Below are 19,825 nucleotides of genomic sequence, written 5' to 3'. Positions count from 1 at the left end.
GATTTAGTCCAAGAATGTGTGAATGCACACCTGTTCCTTTGGTTGATGGTTGTGCAGAGCTGGAAACTAGTTTAGGTGTGGAGATTGAAGGTAGGGACAAAATGGGGAGGGGAAGAGGTAGAGAGAGGGGAACCTAGAAAGAATATTGTGGGGGGGAGAGAATAAGTGGGATGGAGGGAGGAAAGAGATGGAGCTTCCATGGTAGAAATGAGCAATGATCTAATCTTAAAACTCTGAACAGGGGGAAGAAAATTATAATGAATGGAGAGGTTCTGGAATTCTGAGTCCAGAGGATAGGTGGCATTCTTCTGTAAGACTGCGGAAGAAATTTGCTCAGGGAACCCAAACTCAGCTGTCCTTTGACATCTGCCCTTCTCCCTATATTGTGATATAGTTTTCCATTTTAAAAAATGCATACAGAAAAAAATGGAGGTTATGGAAAAGAATGTACGAAAATGCTGTACATTGGAGAAAATTGCTTTAGAAAAATGTGTATGTTGGGCCAGTATGGAACTGTATGTATATTAGAGTGAAATGAACACAAAAATGGAGACAGATTTTCCATGGGAATACTGCTTAAAAATAAAATTAAAAAATCACAAACTTGTGCAGAAGTGGCCAAAACTAATTTTAAGATTAGGAGAACAGCAAACAGAGAGGGACCGAAACTGACATTTTTGTCCAACATTAATGTTCTTCCAGAATCAAGGTGATTGCAGGAACTAGTTGCAAACTTCCATTTCATCCAATTCTAATTTGTCATTCCAGACCCTGCCCCCCAGCTAGACCCCACCCCTAAACTCTCTCATTCCGATTAGAGAAAGAAGATGGATGAGATTAATCTGGTTCTCTTGCAGAGACAGGTCCTTCCAAGTCAGTCCTCAGACCCTGGGCATGCTCAGCGCTATATTTTCCTTCTGAGATGCTTCAGGGTGGCAGATTATTATGGTCTGCCCTTCTCTACCCCCCCATGCTCTTCCCCCAGGGGGTACTCAATGGTACTCTTTTTTGTTGTTGTTAAAAAGCGTGGCACTTACTGTAGCAACTTCATGGTGAGTACCAGCGCCTATTTTTCTAGAAAAAAAAGCACTGCCCCCCTCCCATACCTTTCCCCCTCCTCTTGTGGCTCCTAGTGCCTGATGTCAATAGACGGTGTCTTTTTATCTACGTGTATGTTGAAGATCTGCAGGTAGCCAGAAGAGAAAGCAGCCGAAGATGTGAGTGTTTTGTAATCTCACAGAGCCAAACTAAACGTAATCCTGTCAAGAGCTGTGTGCCCAGGCTGGATTGCTGTTGTATCCTTACCAAGTGGAGGTTTAAAGGACACTAAAGGTGGTAGGAGCTACAGACCTTTCGCCACCACCACCTTTTATTTAAAAGAAGCAGCACAATCCAAAGTGGACCCAGGAAACACCTACAATCCAGCCATCGAGAGCCTCTTACTTGCCAAATTCAGAGTTGACCACAGCCCTATGTAGAAGTCCTGGCAGAAAACGGCTGCTGTGCACATTACCTGTCACAGGCAAGGTTTCGAAACTCTGGTGCTTTTCTTCTGGTTCACCATAGTGGTGCCTTAAAAACCTCCATGAAAAACTCGTGAAAACTTCATGAGAAACTGCCTTTATGAAAACTCAACAGGTACAGTTTTTGACCACTGCTGCGCATATATGACAGGGAAATTGTCCCCTGTTGAAATTTTTCTTCTCAGGGACTAAGAAATATATGGCTTTGGGGAAGATGGGAAGATGGACAGGAGCGTGCTATTTAATCTCTCATCAGCGAAGGCATCCGAGTGTCTGCCATGTTAGCAGAAAGCCAAGTCCGGGATATGGTACTCTGAGGCAGTCAGAGGCAATTACTCGAGAAATCAGCCCTTGTAACAACAGGCTCTAAAGTGCTTGTTATGGAGCCATAAACCTCTTTGAGTGGCTTCCCCACAGCTGGTAAATGGCTGCGAACCGTTTCAGAAGGGGTGGGAGGTGCCTTGGAACGGCATAATATCTGTGACAAGGCAGTGCCTCGTGCGGTGGGGGAAAGCTGAGAGATCATTATTGGGGGTATGGTGGGAGGGGGGTAAAAATGGGGAGGTTCATTAAGAGTCTCCCCCCCAAAAAAGAAAATCTGAAGACTTGGCTGTATCAACAATGCTGCTTCAACTGTTAATTTCCCAGTCCTTAAAGCTGGAGAGGAAGAGGGTCCTCTGCTAACAGTCCCTCCTGTGTATGTTAATAATAATAATAACATCCACCTGGTCAAGCACAGATTCAGGATGCTGCCATGCTTTCATGGCTTTAGAATGGCGTGTTTGATGTCACAGATGTCCAAAGAGAGACAATACAGGGAAGGCTGGTCTCGGATCTGGGAGTCACACCACAGGTTTACACTGGTTCAAGAGTCCTCCCATCTTTCCAGGGAGGTTCTGGGAGCTGTAGTTCTTCTCTGTAGGGGTCCATCCACCCTTTGAAGGCCAGCAAGCACCTTTGGGGTTTTCAAAAGTGCTGTGTGTGGCAGCTGCTAAAATGGCTGGAATGCAATGGAATGTGTGGCTTAACACAAAATGGCTGCCACATCTGAAAGGGCAAAATGAGAGACAGGTCCTTTTGCAGGCACCATAGAGGCACTTAAAGACCTTCTTTGGAGGTCTTCAAGCAGAGGCTTGACAGCCATCTGTCAGGAATGCTTTGATGGTGTTTCCTGCTTGGCAGGGGGTTGGACTGGATGGCCCTTGTGGTATCTTCCAACTCTATGATTCTATGATTCTAGAGGATACTGGTGGGCACATTGGTGCCCATGAGCAACCCCCGGTATAGATATAAGGTGGGGCATTTAAAGGTGATCTCCCTCCCCACTTGAAATCTGGCAGAACTGTATATACAGAGTTGTAGCTAGGTGATCTTGCGCCCCTGGCAGAACCGTCCGGATTGCACCCCTTAGCCACAGACAAATTAACTCTCCTTTCTGCCTCTCCTCTCCTCTCCTCCCCTCCCCCCACCCCATGCCCCAGCAAGGCCCTGAGGGTGAAAATGGTGCCCTAGCAGCGCTGGGACCATGCTGGAAGCAGCCTGAAGCCTCCTGCAGCACTGGGGCGCCAGTTTCAGGAAAGGCACCGACTTCGATTTTGTGCCCCCCTCTCTCCTGCGCCCCTGGCGGCGACCCACTTTGCCACCCCCCAGCTATGGCCCTGCTGCTATACAGTTCTCCTGATGGTGGTCTTGAATCATAGCAGCTGACTCTGAAGGGTTGTTGTTGCAGGGAAGAAACCAGTAAAGACGGCAAATTGAAATACGCTATACAATTGTTAATGTGGAGCAGGCAAGCATTCAGGTCCTCGATGCGATGTACGATGCCGTTTTTTTACTGTTCATTTTAAACCTTTTTTTTTATCTCTTCCCCACTGCCATTCTTTATTTTCTGCCTCACTTTGTCTTCCTGCCCCACACATGACCCACCCCATACCTCTGTTTCTTCCTTCCTTTCTGTTTCTTTCTTGGCACGATCCCATTGGTTGTGTGTTTTCGCCCATGTGCATTTGGGTGCGCGCATCTCTCTCTCTCTCTCTCTCTCTCCCCCCCCCCCATGCCTCTCTGCCTTCATGTCTCTTCCTCACACAACACACTTTCCACCAATGTCATCACCTTGTCCCCTTCCTGTCCTCCACTGCTGCCGCCACCCTCCTCCATGTCTCCATGCCTCACTGCTCTCTCGTCTCCAGAACTCTGGCAACAGCAAGGACTCCGACGTCCAATACGCAGAGTTGGACACCTCCGCTCTGGCGACGTCACCCAGCCCCAGGACTTCGATCCATGCTGGCGGAGACCTTGTCGAGTACGCAACCATCCAGGCTAACTTATGCTAGCGCATGACACTGTAGGCCTTTCCCCCCTCAGATTCTGGCCTCAAGGTACACAAAAGCAAAGCACCGTTTTTTCAGTCCTTCCTCTCTTGGTTGATTTCTGGCTTCATTACTATTTCCCCACCCCCTTTGTGGAATGGCTTCCCCACCCCCCTTTGCATCCTATCTTTCCCCCTCCCCTCTTTCTCCTTGCCATGGACCTGCATGCTCCTTGCAATGGATGGTTTCCCCCTTTGGTGTTGCCTGTTCAAAGAGAACAAGAACTGAACCCAGCTTTTTGCCTTGTGCTTTGTGCATGTAGCTCGTGGCGGCATGGCCTGCCTTCCTCTTTTGCTTTGTACAGCAGAGGGGAGGACACAAGGGTGGGCAGGGGCTTTGCTCTGGAGACAGGGCTTCTGTATCCTTTGTGGGGAGAGTGAGAGGAGGGTTTTGAGGTTTTCCAAGTGAACGGGTGAGGCAGAGAAGAAAGACGGTACTTGGCTCACCACTTGAAATTGGTCTGGTGATTGCCTAGGGTGAGGTTGATTGTGAGATGGGGAGGAAAGGAGTACTTGTCTTGGGGGAGGTCACATGAGAGCTTAGAGCCAAGAGCGTTCCCCCGCCCTCTGTCCTCAGCCAGTTCTGCCAGCTTTGGGATCTGAGCAGAGCAAGAGGATACTTATGGGAGATGGGTCGAAAGGAATCCAGCAAAGAGCTGCATTGAGAGAGGCTAGAGAGGCTTCTGAAGTTCAGGATTCCAGGCTGTACAATTATCCAAGGTGGTTGGAAAGTCAAGAAGTTGCAAAACCAAACGCAAAGAAGAAAGGTGTGTGCAGACAAAAGCTACCACTGCTTCAGGGCCCGTCCTAATAGGCCAATCCAAGAGCACACAACAAGAGATTCTGGAGAGGCTCACAGTGTTGAGAAGTGGGATTTAGCTGGCCAACTCAGTGCCAACTGCCATGGCCAATGGTCGAGGTGATGAAAGTTGGGGTCCAACAGCATCTGAAGGACCACACTTTAGCATCCCATGGCCTAGAGTCTTTGAAGAATGAACAACAGAGGATCAAGAAAGCCCTGCAGAGTATCCATGGACCAAATCTCCACCACCCGAAGCCTTGCCACCTAGAAAGAGCCAATTACTCCACCAAAGGGCACAAAAGGTGGGGCATTAATCTGACTAAATCTGTGGTGGTTGCAACAGACCAGTGCTGAAGCAACTTGTTCCTGCCGACAATCATATGCAGAGTTGTTGTCCAACTCTGTTGGTGCTGAAACTGTTGTGGTTGAACTCTGAGCCAGTGCCCAGGGTCCTGACTCTGCTCCATCACAAAGTCCACTTTCATCATTTGGGCTACTGCCTTGTCATTGCGAAAGGAATTGCTATGGCTATGGACATGGTGTCCAGGCAGAGAATACCTTTCCCTTGTTGAATTTTTGCCAGCCAGGCAGCTGTTAAGGACACGGGGATCCTGTCAAGAGAGGGGGGAAGTTGCAAAGCCTGGTGTCACTTATGTGTAAAACCTAGTGAAATTTGGTGATGGAGGGCAGGGAGATAAGACTAAGGGAGTGTGGAGGATTCAGATCAGCTCTTTGCACACTGCTTATTGATTCCCCTAAAGGCAGGTGCAGCTGCTACCCTGGAAGAGATGAGGAGAAAATAATAATTCTTCTTTGAATTAGCTTACAAATGCTGTCGGATCTTGCAAAGATCTTGCAGCTATGTTTTGAAATTCACACTTTGAATTTGACAACGCACTTCTCCAACCCCCAAATGTGTACAAAAGTGCATATAATAGGGAATAGTGTGCATGAAAGTGCATATATTAGCAAAAAAACAAAAACATTCCTACAGAAATGCAGCATACAGTGGAAATGTATACATTAGGAGAAGTGTCCACTAAAATGCTGGTGAATCTTTGTGAGTTTCTTTTAAAAAGGAAAAGAAAAAGAAAATCTCAAAATGGTTAGTAAATGTGGCAAACTGAATTTAGACTGGGGGGGGGTGAGAGACTGAAACTGACCAGTCCCTCAGTCCCTCATGTGCCAATCTCTTTAGCTCATTGCTGCTCATAAAGGTCTGCTGTCAGTCTGGTGGCAGGACTTTGATATTGACCAAGATGCCTTTTATCCCTGCTCCCTGGCCACATCAGCCTGGGAAACTGCACAAGAGACCTCTTTCCTGCATCAAGTCTGGCAAACGTTTGTGCCTGGCAACTTATGATGAAGGCTTTGGGGAGGCTGCTTCCAGGTGTTTTCTCAAAGGGTTGGATATATGTTGGGAAAAGAGGAGGATTTGGGGTTACAGGACCCCTCTGTAAACAAGGCCAGAAAGGCGGGAGCGTTAGTAGACCTGGGTGGGCTTCCCTCTGTTCCTGCTGCTCCCTTTGTCTCCCTGCCATGCCACTAGCCCTGTAGAGCCTTCTGTGATTGCCGTAGAGAAAGCAACAGCAGTAGGTAAGGAACGCACTACTTCTAGCCTAGCCAAAGAGTGGCAAAAGTAACCTCTCTGTTTACGGTGTCTCGCTCGTGTCCTGCATTCAGAATGAGGATCAAGGTCTTCGTAGATGTAACAAGCGAGAGTGGACAGTAAGTTTTCTTCTCTTTTGCCCTTTCCTGGTGGATTTGGGGAATGGGGGGGCTCCAAAGACAGCCTTCCCCAAGATGGCACCTCTGAATGTTGTTGGACTACAACTCTTGTCCTCTCTGACCATTGGCCATGGGGCTAGTTGGAATTGTCACCTAACAAACTCTGGAGAGCACCGGGTTGGGAAAGGCTGATGTTGTAGGGTTTGGCAAATACCTAGATGGTTATATCCTAAGAAAAGCCTTGCTGTACCCATCAAAGGCCCATCTGGCCTTGTATCCTGCTTCATATCAATGGTCTGACAGATGCCTCTGGGATATTCACAACCGAAACATGAAGGAAATAGCCTGAGGAAGTGGCATTTAGTTCAGTGGCAAACTATCTCCAGTGATGGAAGGGTTGTCTCCAGCTAGCTTCTTCTTTTCAGAGTGAATCAGTTGCAATGAATGGACCTAAGTTAGCCATGTCTATTATTGAATGGGTTTACTTTGACTATGACTAACACAGGGTATAATCGGAAGGTTCCATTTAGTTGTCATAGCCAACAGCTTAGATGCCTTTGCAGGAAGTAGCTGCTACCGTATATATATATGTGGATAAATAAGAAAACAGCTGCCAGTATATCAATCACTCATGAACATGGCCAATCCCATTTGAAAGCCATCTAAGCCAGCAGCCAACCCACATCTAGTGGAAGTGGGTTCTGCTAGTTTTTCCTGTTACCTGTGCTGGATGAAAGCCACCATCCAAGGGCTTCAACCAAGCTTGCTTTTTCTCAGTCCAAAGTGGGTCGTGGCCTATTGTGTGGTCTTTGAAATGTCCCAGACTATGTCCATCTTAGGGCTTATCCAAACATACCTTTACTCCACTCTTTCCAGGCATGGCTTACACTTTAAAGCTCCATGTCTGAGCACCCCCCTTTTTTTCTGTCCCAGAGCTTTCCGCACAAAACTCTGCTCTTTAAAGCTGAATCAGAGCAAATGGCAGTGTGCAGAAAACCTGAATTGCCATGTGCTTCGATTGAGCCCTAAACAGGGGATTTTCACGTGGAAAGCTCTGCTGGAAAAGAAAAATAGTGCTTGGACACAAAGCTTTAAAGTGCAGGCTTATGCCTGGAAAGTGTGAGTCAATTAGGTAAGTGTGGATAAGCCCTAAGGCACTGTGGGGAAAGCAAAATGGCAGCCACCAAATACAATGGCATTCTCTGCTGGTGGTTGCCATTTTCCACCCTGGAATGCACCCAGTGCCTGAGACACTGTGGTGGAAAGGAACTTGGTTGGTGGGACTGGCGGGGAGCCCAAATAGGAGATGTCAGGCAGAGCCAACCAATTCTAGATTTGAGCCATCCTCCTCCTCCTCTCTGCTGAGTTATACAGGGCAACACTCAGACTGAGGAAGAGGAAGCTGACAGACAGTGTCACCTCCTGGATTTCATGCCTATTTCCCTAATGTGAAAAAATATATAGGGGTTTTAGCAGACTACAATGAGTCAACAGTGTGGTGCGCCAGCAGAAAAAACTAATGCAGTTATAGACTGTATCAACAGAGGTATAGTGCCCAAATCAATGGAAGGAATAGTATCTCTCTGTTCTGTCTTGGTCAGACCCCACCTGGATTACTGTATCCATTTATGGGCACCACAGCTTGAGAAAGTGTGCAGAGGAGGGAGATCAAGATGGTGAACAGTCTGGAAACCAAGCCTTATGTGGAATGGTTGAGGGAGTTGAGTATGTTTAGCCTGGAAAAGAGAAGAGAAAAGAGGTGATATGATAACCATATTCAAATATCTGAAGGGCTGTCACATGGATGATGGAGCAAGCTTGTTTTTTCTTCAGCTCCAGAAGGTAGGACACAAATCAAGGGATTGAAAATACAGGAAGGGAGATTCTGACTAAATATTAGGAAGAACTTTCTGATGGTGAGATCTGTTCAACTACCGCAAAAGGTGGTCGACCCTCCTTTGTTGGAAGTTTTTAAACAGAGGTTGGATGGCCCACCATGGGGTGTGGGTGCTGAGGAGCAGTGAAGCATTGGCATGTTGTCATGTGCTAGCACCAGGCCCTGTGAGCAGAGGAATAGATAGACCGATCTGGCCCATGGGGGCATTTCTGTGGGAAGAATCAGTGAGATTTGCGCAGCAGATCTTCCCCCTAGATGATGCCACAGTTTAATGAGTTGGGGGGGGGACTCTTTGGATTTTCAATTTCAGAGACAGCCCCCCAAAACAGCTCTTATTTTTTGTTCCCAAATGACACCCCCCCTCCCAATTACATATCAATAACTACAGCAGCCGCCTTGAGATGGCTCTCCTCTCCCCTCTCATCACTTACCCTCCCCCCCATTCTTGGCATTTCTCCCTCTGAGCTAGGAATTTGTTCCTCGTGAAACAGATGAGATGAGCGTCCATCTTCCCCCGCCCAATCCGCCTTGGGAGGTCTCGTATTTTTTTGTTTCTTTATTCCAGAGGTGGATGATTTTTATTGTCAGCAAAAGGATGATAATCCTGCAAAATCCACAGTTGGGAGCCCTCCCAGTTCTTCTGAAGTAAGAACTAAAGCCAGTCATATGGCACTTTGAAAATGTAATCTCATTGCAGCGAAATTTCCCAGCTGAGACACATTTTGTATTAAAAAAAGAAAGGGGGGGAGGAATCCTCTCAAGGATCTTTGAGGGTTTCTAGTTCCTCCCTTTTCCTTTGAGCTTCCCATCTCTAACCACACAGGTTACAGAAACTCTAAAACACCCAAAGGTGAATGCTCAGTTTGTTGAGGACTCAAGGAAGATGAAATTGGAAGAAAATGGTATTTATTTCTCCACTGTCCAAGAGCACTGTAGAGCATGTATTAATTCCCTGCTGTTTGCCCTATTGGTCAAAGGAGGCACTGTAACTGCAGGCAGTTCAATCCAAGATGCAAACAACCAGAGCCAGAATCCTTGTGGGTCAGGGAATCAGGTGTCAACTAGCAATCCAATCCTGTGCTGCTGGGCTCTTGTACCTTTAATAAGTACATGAATAGTGGAAATGGAACTACAGAGTGGGAAAAACTTCCCCTGTTGAGTTTTGGCTTACTACGCATTTAGAGGCATAGGAGCATGTGGGGAGGGAATCTTGGTTTCCCACGTAGCATTTCCTAACCCATCAAATGAAGACCTTTTAAACCAGAATCTGCCAGGCTGTTAAAAAAAATGCCGGGATTTTGACATTCCATTTAAAATAATAATAGAAAAGAGATAATTTAGCCTTATGTAGGAATCGCTTTGGAGATAAAGGGCGGGAGGGTGAGGGTAAAGACACGGGGATGAAAAGAGACACTGGTGCCCATTAAATTTAATTAGCTCATTACCCTTAATTTAATATCAAATTTTTCTGAAGGTAAATGAGACTCGGGGAGATTCGGGGAGTGACTGGCAGGAGCGGCAGAGGGCACTGGCTGGCAGATGCGTGAGCTAAGACAGACTCTCCTTTGCTTGCCTCTCTACCTTCAGCTGCAGAGTATCTGCTTTGCATGCAGAAGGTCCCAAGGACAATCACTAGCATTTCCAGGTAGCACTAGGGATGCCCCCTGCCTGGAACTCTGAAAAGCCACTGCCAGTCAGTGTAGACAATATTGAGCTAGGTGGGACACTTGTCTGACTTGGTAATAATATGTTCTTATGTTTGGCTGTGCGTGGAGACACATAATAATAATTATGGTATAGTGGTTTCCCCAGCCACTCTGGGCGGCTTCCAACAGAAAAATAAAATAAAATAATCGATTAAACATTAAAAGCCTCCCTAAACAGAGCTGCCTTCAGATGTCCTCTAAAAGTTTGGTAGTTATTTTTCTTTTTGACATCTGGTGGGAGAGCGTTCCACAGGGCGGGTGCCACTACCGAGAAGGCCCTCTGCCTGGTTCCCTGTGACTTGGCTTCTTGCAGTGAGGGAACCGCCAGAAGGCCCTCGGCACTGGACCTCAGTGTCCGGGCAGAGCGATGGAGGTGGAGACGCTCCTTCAGGTATACTGGACCGAGGCCGTTTAGGGCTTTAAAGGTCAGCACCAACACTTTGAATTGTGCTCGGAGACGTCCTGGGAGCCAATGCAGGTCTTTCAAGACCGGCGTTATGTGGTCTTGGCGGCTGCTCCCAGTCACCAGTCTAGCTGCCGCATTCTGGATTAATTGCAGTTTCCGGGTCACCTTCAAAGGTAGCCCCAAATAGAGCGCATTGCAGTAGTCCAAGCGAGAGATAACTAGAGCATGCACCACTCTGGTGAGACAGTCTGCGGGCAGGTAGGGTCTCTGGAGGCAAATGTAAAAGCCTTGGAGGCTCCAAATCTTCCAATATTTTAAGCGGAAGGGCGGGCACTAGGAGATGGTCCTTTAGCCTCTCATAAATCAACCTGAGCCTCTGTGATGGATGCTCTCTTTGGTCTGCGTTCAGACCCATAAGCTCTGTGGTATCTGGGCCTGAAGGCTTCACTGCGCACAACCCTTCATGGTGCGAGGCCACAGATGGTGAGCTTGACATGAAAAAATTATCCTGTGTCTGGACAAGCAGCTTGCTCAGCACCCTGCGGCCACCCTGGAAGCACCATCAAATGCCAGAGGCCCCGGGGCTCATTTGCATTTCAATGTGCAATCACCATAACAGGCACGGATCACTGTAGCTATTGAAGGGCTCGTCTGTGACCTGGGCAAACCTGCGCCTCCAACGGCAATTGGCTTCTTCCAGCCAGGACCTGATTTCTGGAATCGTAAGGAATCGAATTCACTTGGCAAACTTCTGCTTAGCCAAACACTCCAAGCTCATGGCCAATGGGAAATTATTTGTATCCTTAACTACCAAAATATCATATATATTTTTAAGAAGAACAGTATATCTGAAATTATAACAGAACCATGGCATATACAGAGCTGTCTCATATATAAACTGACTATATGTAGCAGTCCCACAAGAGCTTGGGGGTGGGGTGGGGGTGGAGCACAGAATGTTATATTGCACTGTTGTCAACTTTCTACTCAGAGAAGCCCCACTGAAATAAAAGGGCATTACAGTGGTACCTCGGTTTATGAACACAATTGGTTCTGGAAATCTGTTCATAAACTGAAGCGTTCATAAACTGAAGCGAGCTTTCCCATTGAAAGTAATGGAAAGTGGATTAATCCGTTCCAGACAGTCCGCGGAGTACTTAAACTGAAGCATTCATAAACTGAAGCGAACTTTCCCATTGAAAGTAATGGAAAGTGGATTAATCCGTTCCAGACGGGTCCGCGGAGTACTCAACTTGAAGCGTACTTAACCCGAAGCATGGGTGTAATTGGTTCCGGAAGTCTGTTCATAAACTGAAGCGTTCATAAACTGAAGCGAACTTTCCCATTGAAAGTAATGGAAAGTGAATTAATCCGTTCCAGATGGGTCCGCGGAGTACTCAACCTGAAGCGTACTTAACCCGAAGCATGGGTGTAATTGGTTCCGGAAGTCTGTTCATAAACTGAAGCGAACTTTCCCATTGAAAGTAATGGAAAGTAGATTAATCCTTTCCAGGCGGGTCCGCGGAGTACTCAACCTGAAGCGTACTTAACCCGAAGCATGGGTGTAATTGGTTCCGGAAGTCTGTTCATAAACTGAAGCGTTCATAAACTGAAGCGAACTTTCCCATTGAAAGTAATGGAAAGTGAATTAATCCATTCCAGATGGGTCCGCGGCATTCATAAACCGAAAATCCGTAAACCGAGGTGTTCATAAACCGAGGTTCCACTGTACTAACTAAGGGCCATTAATTTCCAGTCCGTCCACCCTAAGTAGAATATAGTTTACTACAACCCTTCGTGTGCAGAAATCATCTTACTGAGAAAAACAGGCTTTCCTTTAAAACAAGACCTTTTCTTTTTGATACTTTCAAGAAGAAAGTGTCTTTATTAAAGAATGGGGAAGCTATGTAGATTATTTGAAGAATCCTTGTAAACAACTGAAGACATTAGCAGGACTAATTTAAAACCAAGCACTTAAAAGGTGATCTTGGGGGGGGGGGAGTGGATAGAACTTTAAAATAAAATAAAAAGATGTTAAGGGGGAGGTGCAGTGTAATTAAATGAATTTATTTTGTAACCAGAGAAGGAGAGGAGGGAAGTCAAAATGGGGGATATAAATGTAAAGGATGACTATTGTTGTTAACTTGAAAACTGAAAACAAAAACAAAAACAAAACAAAGCCTTTTGGCTGCAAATAGCTTGTAACGCCGGGAAAAGTAGTGGTGGCAAAATGTTTGCTAAAATCTTGGAAGCTGGCGGCAAGTGCTCAGGAGCGGGTAGGTCTTCAGTCCCTCCTCATGATTAATCAAATTGGAATACATTATGCAGAATAAATGATAATAAGGTGACATTCTGCAAAGTTGTCCAATTTGCATAATTGCAGTTTTCAGCATTCAGCTTTTCTTGTTGCATTAAAAATAAAATAAAAAACACCGCACACAGACTGGCTCTTTTCTCCAAGTTTTCATATTGCTTTCCTGGAGGGGATGACTCCATAAGAGGAGCACAAGGCATTCCTTCTCCACCCACTACCCTGCCTTTCCACTCACCAATCCACCCCCCAAGTGCTAAATTTACCCCCATTGCTCCAGTCAAGGTCTAAACTTCATTCATCCACCTTCACACATCCGGCCAAGAACAGGCAGTTCTCCAGAATGCACTCCCTGCCATATGAATCCATTTGACTTTGCAGTTCCATCAATAAATCATTAGTGACATTTTGTTTTCAATGTGTGTGGAAGGTGGTTTCCTCTCTCTCCCCCTCCCAGAAAACCCCAAACCCAATCATTATGAAATATTTAGCATGGAAGTTGGCAGCAGGTGGGGTTGGCAGATCTCAAGTGGGCTTGCGGGGTCTTGTTGTTTTGTGTTCTTCCTGAGCCTTCAGGCTTTTTCTCCCAAGGAAAGAGAATCCAAAAAGACCTTGGTGCCAAACAAAAGCCCTTGACAGGGTTTCTAAGCAGGTCAGAGAGAAGGAGGGAGGAGCAGAGTCAGAAAGTGGGATGCAGATCAAAGGGAAAGTGTTTAGAAAGATGATATGAAGCCAAGACAAGGCTTGAGAAGGTTTGCATGCAGAAGGTTCCAGGTTCAATCCCCGACAGCATCTCCAAGCAGGGCTGGAAGAGAACTGTGCCTAAAATTCTGGAGAGCTACTGCCAGTCAGTGTAGACAGTACTGAGCTAGATGGCCCCAAGGAACTTGGTAAAAGGCAATTTCCTGCTAAGGATCAACCCATGCCCAGAGGCAACCTTCTCCCCAAATACCACTTTGGGGGGGTCAGATCTCCTGCATTGAAGAGAATATTGTGCACACCTCTCCGTCTTCTCCAGGCTAAACAGACCCAACTCCCTCAGCATCCATAGCCACATACTACACCCGCGCACAACAGGAAGTTACTTAACACTTCCTGTGAGCCCCAGGCAGGGATGCCCAGAAACCTTGTTGAGACATTTTGCCAGTTCTATCAACTATAAAGTTGATAAAAGATACACACACACCTTGCTTGGCATAGTTAGGTATATGTTGAGGGCCCTAATCCCAGAAAGAGGTCTGCTGTCAAGAGCCCCCCCCCCCTGGACCTGCTCTTCCTCTTCACCATCGCAATGTGTTTCTTCACCCACCTCAGGTCCAGATAAGTAGAGGGAAGGAACGGGGGAGGGGAGATGCCACTGCCAGCTTGCTCATTGGCTCTCCACCGTTGTGGCTCTGTTGGTGGCAACTCTGTGAGGCTTGCCTTCTCCTGCAACCCCTTCCAAGCAGAGCTGCCGCAGTGTCCCTGCTAGCTGGAGACAGGTGGGTGTGAATGGGGAAGCAATAGCATGAGCTACACAGTCTAGGAATCCTATGAACGTTCCATGTGCGCTGCGGCAGGAGGAGACTGGGAACCCAGAAATGTAAGACTTTGCAGGCATGCTTCTTCTTACTTCTGTTTTGTGAGGGGTGGCGCAGCTTCTCCTGAACCTCACCCCCAAAGCCAAGGTGGAAACCTCCATTGCTGATAGCACTTAGACGAATGTTGCTGCCTCCTCCTTTCCTACGCCTCCTGCTCTTTTCTCCTGATTTGTGCCGGTTTCATTTGCCTCGGTTGTGGGGAATGAAATAGCAATGAGGGGGGAGGGGCGAGCATGACATTTGCATGTGCCAAGCAAGCATGTTCTGCTGATACAGATTTGCCCAGTCGTTGTCTCCCGCTTGCCCAAGATAGCAGCGCTGTCTATTCAATGGATTCCGTCAAGTGCTTTCCAGCTTCGTAGCCAAACTTTGCATAGCGCATAGAACATGTGGAATTGTCTGCTAAATTATACATTTCTCTTGCAGCCCAGTCTCCAAAGCACTTGATAGGTCTGGGGAGCAATTTACAAAGGTGGATAACAGAAGGGTTGATACAAATGAGAGGCTATATAAAAATTTTCTGGGCTTAGATTTGGAGCATGCCCTCATTTGGAAGGGAGTGAGTTCAGGGCCACTCACCTGCCATAGAGAGACAGCCAAATGGGATGAGTGAGTGACCCGGCAGATTATTATTTTTCCCCAGAGAATTTTTTTTCAGGGTTAGAATCTTTTTCTTCTTCTTTTGTTCTCTGGATCACGGTGACTGAATCGGGAAACAGAAGGCTTTGAAATGGTTTAAGCATGATAAACATTCAGGCCCCATCTACACTATGCATTTAAAGAAGTAAAGGTAAAGGTAAAGGGACCCCTGACCATTAGGTCCAGTCGTGACCGACTCTGGGGTTGCGCGCTCATCTCGCATTATTGGCCGAGGGAGCCGGCGTATAGCTTCCAGGTCATGTGGCCAGCATGACAAAGCCACTTCTGGCAAACCAGAGCAGCACATGGAAACGCCGTTTACCTTCCCGCTGTAGCGGTACCTATTTATCTACTTGCATTTTGACGTGCTTTCGAACTGCTAGGTTGGCAGGAGCTGGGACCAAGCAACGGGAGCTCACCCCGTCGCAGGGATTCGAACCGCCGACCTTCTGATCAGCAAGCCCTAGGCTCAGTGGTTTAACCACAGCGCCACCTGGGTCCCATTTTATCATACCACTTTAAACCACCATGGCTTCCCTCAAAGAATCCTGGGAGCTGTGGTTTGTTAGGGGTGCTGAGAGTTACTACTAGACTCCCTATTTCCCTCGCAGAACTGCAGTTCCCAGAGTTCCCTAAAAAGAGAGACTGATGGTTAAACTGTAGTTCTGTAAGGGGAATAGGGAGTCTACTAGTAACTCTCAACACCGTTACAGTCCCCAGGAGGAAGCCATGACTGTTTAAAGTGGCGTCCTAGTGCTTCAAATATAGGATGCATATGGGGTCTCAGTTGTGTGTCTGCACATGATGTTGGGATTGGTTGCCAACTTGACCACACAAGCGCTGGACCTTTTGATTGCAGGTTTTTTGGTAGCGACTGGCTAAGACAAGGACTATACGTGAGGTTGTCTCACACTGACTCTTTTCATTGGATCCATCCATCCTGCAACTCCTAAGTGGTAGATAGACTTGAAAACACTGGAAAGCAAAGTTAAGGCTTTATCGTGCAAAATGGGATGAGGAACAAATTCAGTTCAGCTAGGGTTGCCGTACGTCCGGGTGTATCCGAAATACTGCAGTTGGCAGGCACTATCCTGATTTTCATTGTTTGAAACATGGCAACCCTAGTTCAGCTCACCGTTCAAATACAAACTTATTTAATTTTCACTTACTGAAACAGTGTGCAAACCAAAAGGCAGCCATCCCTCAAACTTTTCACTTCTCCAAAATTATGCAGTGCAGTTTTCCAATGAAATGATGTGTGCAAACATGCATAGATTTGGGGAAAGTGTGCATAGAAATGTATATATTAGTGAAAATAACATATAAAGATGCATCCTATTAGGGGAAATGGTTTTGCAAAAGTACATATATCCTGAGTAAGGTGCACAAAAAGGGCTTATGAATTTTCATGGGGCCTTAAAAATAAAATTTGTAAACTAGTGCTACAGAAAATTGAGCTTATGATAGGTAAAAGAAGGAACTGAGCAAAACTGAAATTGACAGATCTGTCCATCAAAAAACCGGCAGGTTTGCTTATCCATCATGGAAGTTTAGAAAGGAAGGGGTGGGAAATCTGGAAGTGGATTCTGCATAGGATGATCTCAAAAATTGCTCTGCCATCTACCGATTTACTACTTTCCCCTCAAATTTATGACTGAAACTCATTTGTTTTCTCTGTATTTATTATTCCCTCAGTGCATGGCCATCTGCTCAATTCGGGATGTTAAGATACCGCTGCTAAATGCATTCTGCAAAACCAAAGGACATTGAATGTGCATCCCAACACCCAGAGACCCATTCTGATATTTTTAGCATGCTCTGAGCTACCCAGAGTTGATTTGGGTTGTTCTTCCTACAGTGGAAGGGTGGAAAATAGAAATGTTCCTACATTCTTTTAAACATGAAATAAACAAATTGATAAGGCACAGCTGCCTGACATATAAAGCAATGAGAAGGCTGCTCTTCATATTGACTTTGTACCCTCCAGCTGTTTCAGACTGCAACACCCAGTTTGGGAACTATAGCCCAAAAACAGCTGGAAGGCACCAGGTTGGCAAAAGCTGCTTTATACCATCTTCATCTTATGCTGGGCAGAATAAGGCCACATTCACAGCATACATTTAAAGTGCTATGATGCCACTTTAAACATCCATGGCTTCCCTCAATGAATCCTGGGAACTGTAGTATTTTAAGGGTGCTGAGGAGTTGCTACGAAGCTCCTATTTCCCTGCACAGAGCTACAATTCACGATCACTCTTTGATTTGTAGCTCGGGGGCGGGGGGAGGCTGCTGACTGCTCTCAGCATTCCTAACAAACTACAGCTCCCAGAATTCTTTTGGGGAAGCCATGCTTGATTAAAGCAGGATCACGGTGCTTTAAATGTATGCTGTGAATGAAGCCTTGGTAATGCAATGGCTTGTGTGCCCTGTAAGGCAATAGGATGATGTTTAAACTTGTGATTTTACGGACTGTGGCTCTTCCTCCCACCCTTTCCCCACAGAACTTTGGAAAGCGTCACACAGAGATACCGGATGCGGGTGATTACCTAAGCTGCCGTTACTCACATGAAGACCAGTACCTGGCAAGAATACCATATGTCTATAGTCCCTTGTCATATCTCCCAGAAGACGCCTACTCATCCCGCCATTCCGAGGCTTCCTTTTGCTGCCCACCTCCTGGTTCCAGGGCGCCGTACATCTGTCCCAAAGAACAGTATGTTTAAAAAGAACCCCGCAGAAAAGCAATGAAGACAGGAGGGGCAAAAGAAATAATCTCCATGTGTTTCCAGCTGTCACACATCAACTACGGCCTTTGAATCCACCCAATTGCACCCCCTCCAGCCATTGGGGATTGTGTCTGGGGTGTGTCTGTGTGTCTGTGTGTCTGTGTGTCTGTGTGTGAGTGCCAGTTTCTCCCCATCGCTACCACCCACCGTTTCTTATTTTTTACTATTTTTGTTGAAAAGTGTCAATGCATTTGTACTTTTCGTTGTTAGGTTAAGGTTGCGGTCTTAAACACAGCTGCAAGGGAGTGAGCCTCACTGAACAGAGCGGGATGTACTTCTGAATCGACATGCATTGGATTGTGCTGTAACCTCTGCCTTGTTTGTTAAGGAACATCTTCCTCTTTCCCAACCCCATGTAATTTTGACCCCTTGGGGCTTCCGTTCCATGCAGGCTGGCTTGGTGTGTTCATGCACCAGTGCATTTGCACTGCTGCCCTCTGCTGGATGGAATGTGCCTCTTGCTCAAATGTCCACTGTCTTGTTTTCCATTTACACAATTTTGCACTATGGTTAAAGTTAACTCTACACATACCCCCTGCTAACACCTGTCCTGAAGGTTGGGACTCTTGTCTTCCTTCCAAATGCAACATGTTGCACTCCTCGGAGAACCTTCCAACTTTAAGAGCCCTGTCTCCATCCTTCCCATTAATTCATGGGTCTTGTTTCCAGAAATGTAACAAAGCATGACATGAAAGCTTGAGGCAAAGGTCATTGCAAAGAAAACTCCAGTGAATATCCATGTGAACGAAATGGTCCCTGTCCCTTAGCCCTCCTGTGACCTGTTTATTTCCTTTTAACCCAGGGGGCAGTCAATTCAGAGGTTTCAGAAGGAAAATGCTGGTTGGTTTCGCAAAGTGGGTTTAAAGAAACATGTTCCTTTAACCTGAGACCAAAAGGAAAAGCCTTGAATTAGGAAGGGGGGGGGAATGCATCTATAACTTTTAAGTTTAGTTCAGGAATCAACAGCCTCCCAGTTTTGCTATGCACAAATTTGATTGGAATTCTCAAATCAACTCAGGCAGGTGGAGGTGAATGATTTCAGGTAACCTCCTTGCTTTTAACAAAGGATGAAAGCCAATGCAGGATCAGACCTTTGACGTTTTTCCATTTTCTTTCCCTTTTTTCTCCCGTCTCAGTTTTGGGACTGTACATTTTTATCTCTCTCAGATATATAGATATGCAGTTATATTCGAAGTGTGGGTGGGCGTGAAACCACATGTGTATTTTCCTGCATCCTCCAAGTGTTATAGATAAGGACATTCATCCCCACCTCACCTCTTTGCTCACATGCAATAGGATTGTATGAAGTCCTGTGACAGAGGGTGCTGAAGAAAGGATGATGGAGGAAACAAAGTGGAGAAGAGTAGGTCACAAGGATGAAGAAAAATCATGAAGCACCTGGGATAGTGCTGAAGAAAATAGAAATTGATGCATTTATGTGTCAGTGGTTGAGATTATCTTCTCGTCCTACTTATGGGGTGAGCTATGTGTGCCCTTCTGCCAATGCCCCACAAGGACATCAGGGCAAAGGGCACACCCACCCCTAGGTGATCATTTGCTCTTATGAGCCATATTTATGCCCTTATGGTATTAAGTGTCTCACAACTTAGAGGAGATTTGCCAGGGGAAACAGTGCAATGGATGCTGTCACAACCTAGCTGAGCCAACATTTATTTTTGTACCTTTGGTTGAAGAAGGCTAACATTGCTTGATGCACTTTGGATCCCTGTGTTGTTTTCCATGCACTTTAGGTCCTCACTTTGGATTTCACTTCTCCCCTGGGCCCCCTCCCCCATCCTGATGTTTAGCTTTACCGCCCCCCTTCATTTGACACACAAGCTAAACTGTGTTCACACTACCTCAGCCATTTCCTGCAAGCTTAAAAACAAAACAATGAGAAGCCAATGGTGATGAGACCAAAAGCAAGATGGTGGCGCCTCCTCTTGACTCCTTGACACCACCTATTTCCAGTTCGGAGCCATCACCTGGAGCTGTGATGTCATTTCCTGCCTAAGGCAAGAAGCAGGTGAGCCATCTGAAGAAATGTGAATATCAGGACAAATGGTGCTGTTGGCTTCC

At 46.3% G+C, this 19,825-nt stretch overlaps 1 protein-coding gene across 4 annotated transcripts in view; it reads left to right on the top strand.

Annotated features, from left to right (window-relative positions):
• NECTIN1 (nectin cell adhesion molecule 1) overlaps nt 1-17,826 on the top strand; it is a 186,809-nt gene extending 168,983 nt beyond the window's left edge. For 2 of the 4 annotated variants that reach the window (XM_088658195.1, XM_088658194.1), the window contains one exon: nt 3,713-3,896. In XM_088658195.1, coding sequence (XP_088514321.1) covers nt 3,713-3,856 — 144 coding nt within the window. In that variant the 3' untranslated portion in view covers nt 3,857-3,896. Of the gene's footprint in view, nt 1-3,712; nt 3,897-17,461 lie in introns of those variants that run through there. The other 2 variants (XM_088658192.1, XM_088658191.1) reach the window with 2 other exon arrangements.
• The last annotated feature ends 1,999 nt before the right edge of the window (nt 17,827-19,825 follow it).

Source organism: Zootoca vivipara, chromosome 14, assembly GCF_965207765.1.
Source record: "Zootoca vivipara chromosome 14, rZooViv2.hap1.1, whole genome shotgun sequence".
Taxonomy (NCBI): Eukaryota; Metazoa; Chordata; class Lepidosauria; order Squamata; family Lacertidae; genus Zootoca; species Zootoca vivipara.
This window is presented reverse-complemented; position numbering and strand designations above follow the sequence as displayed.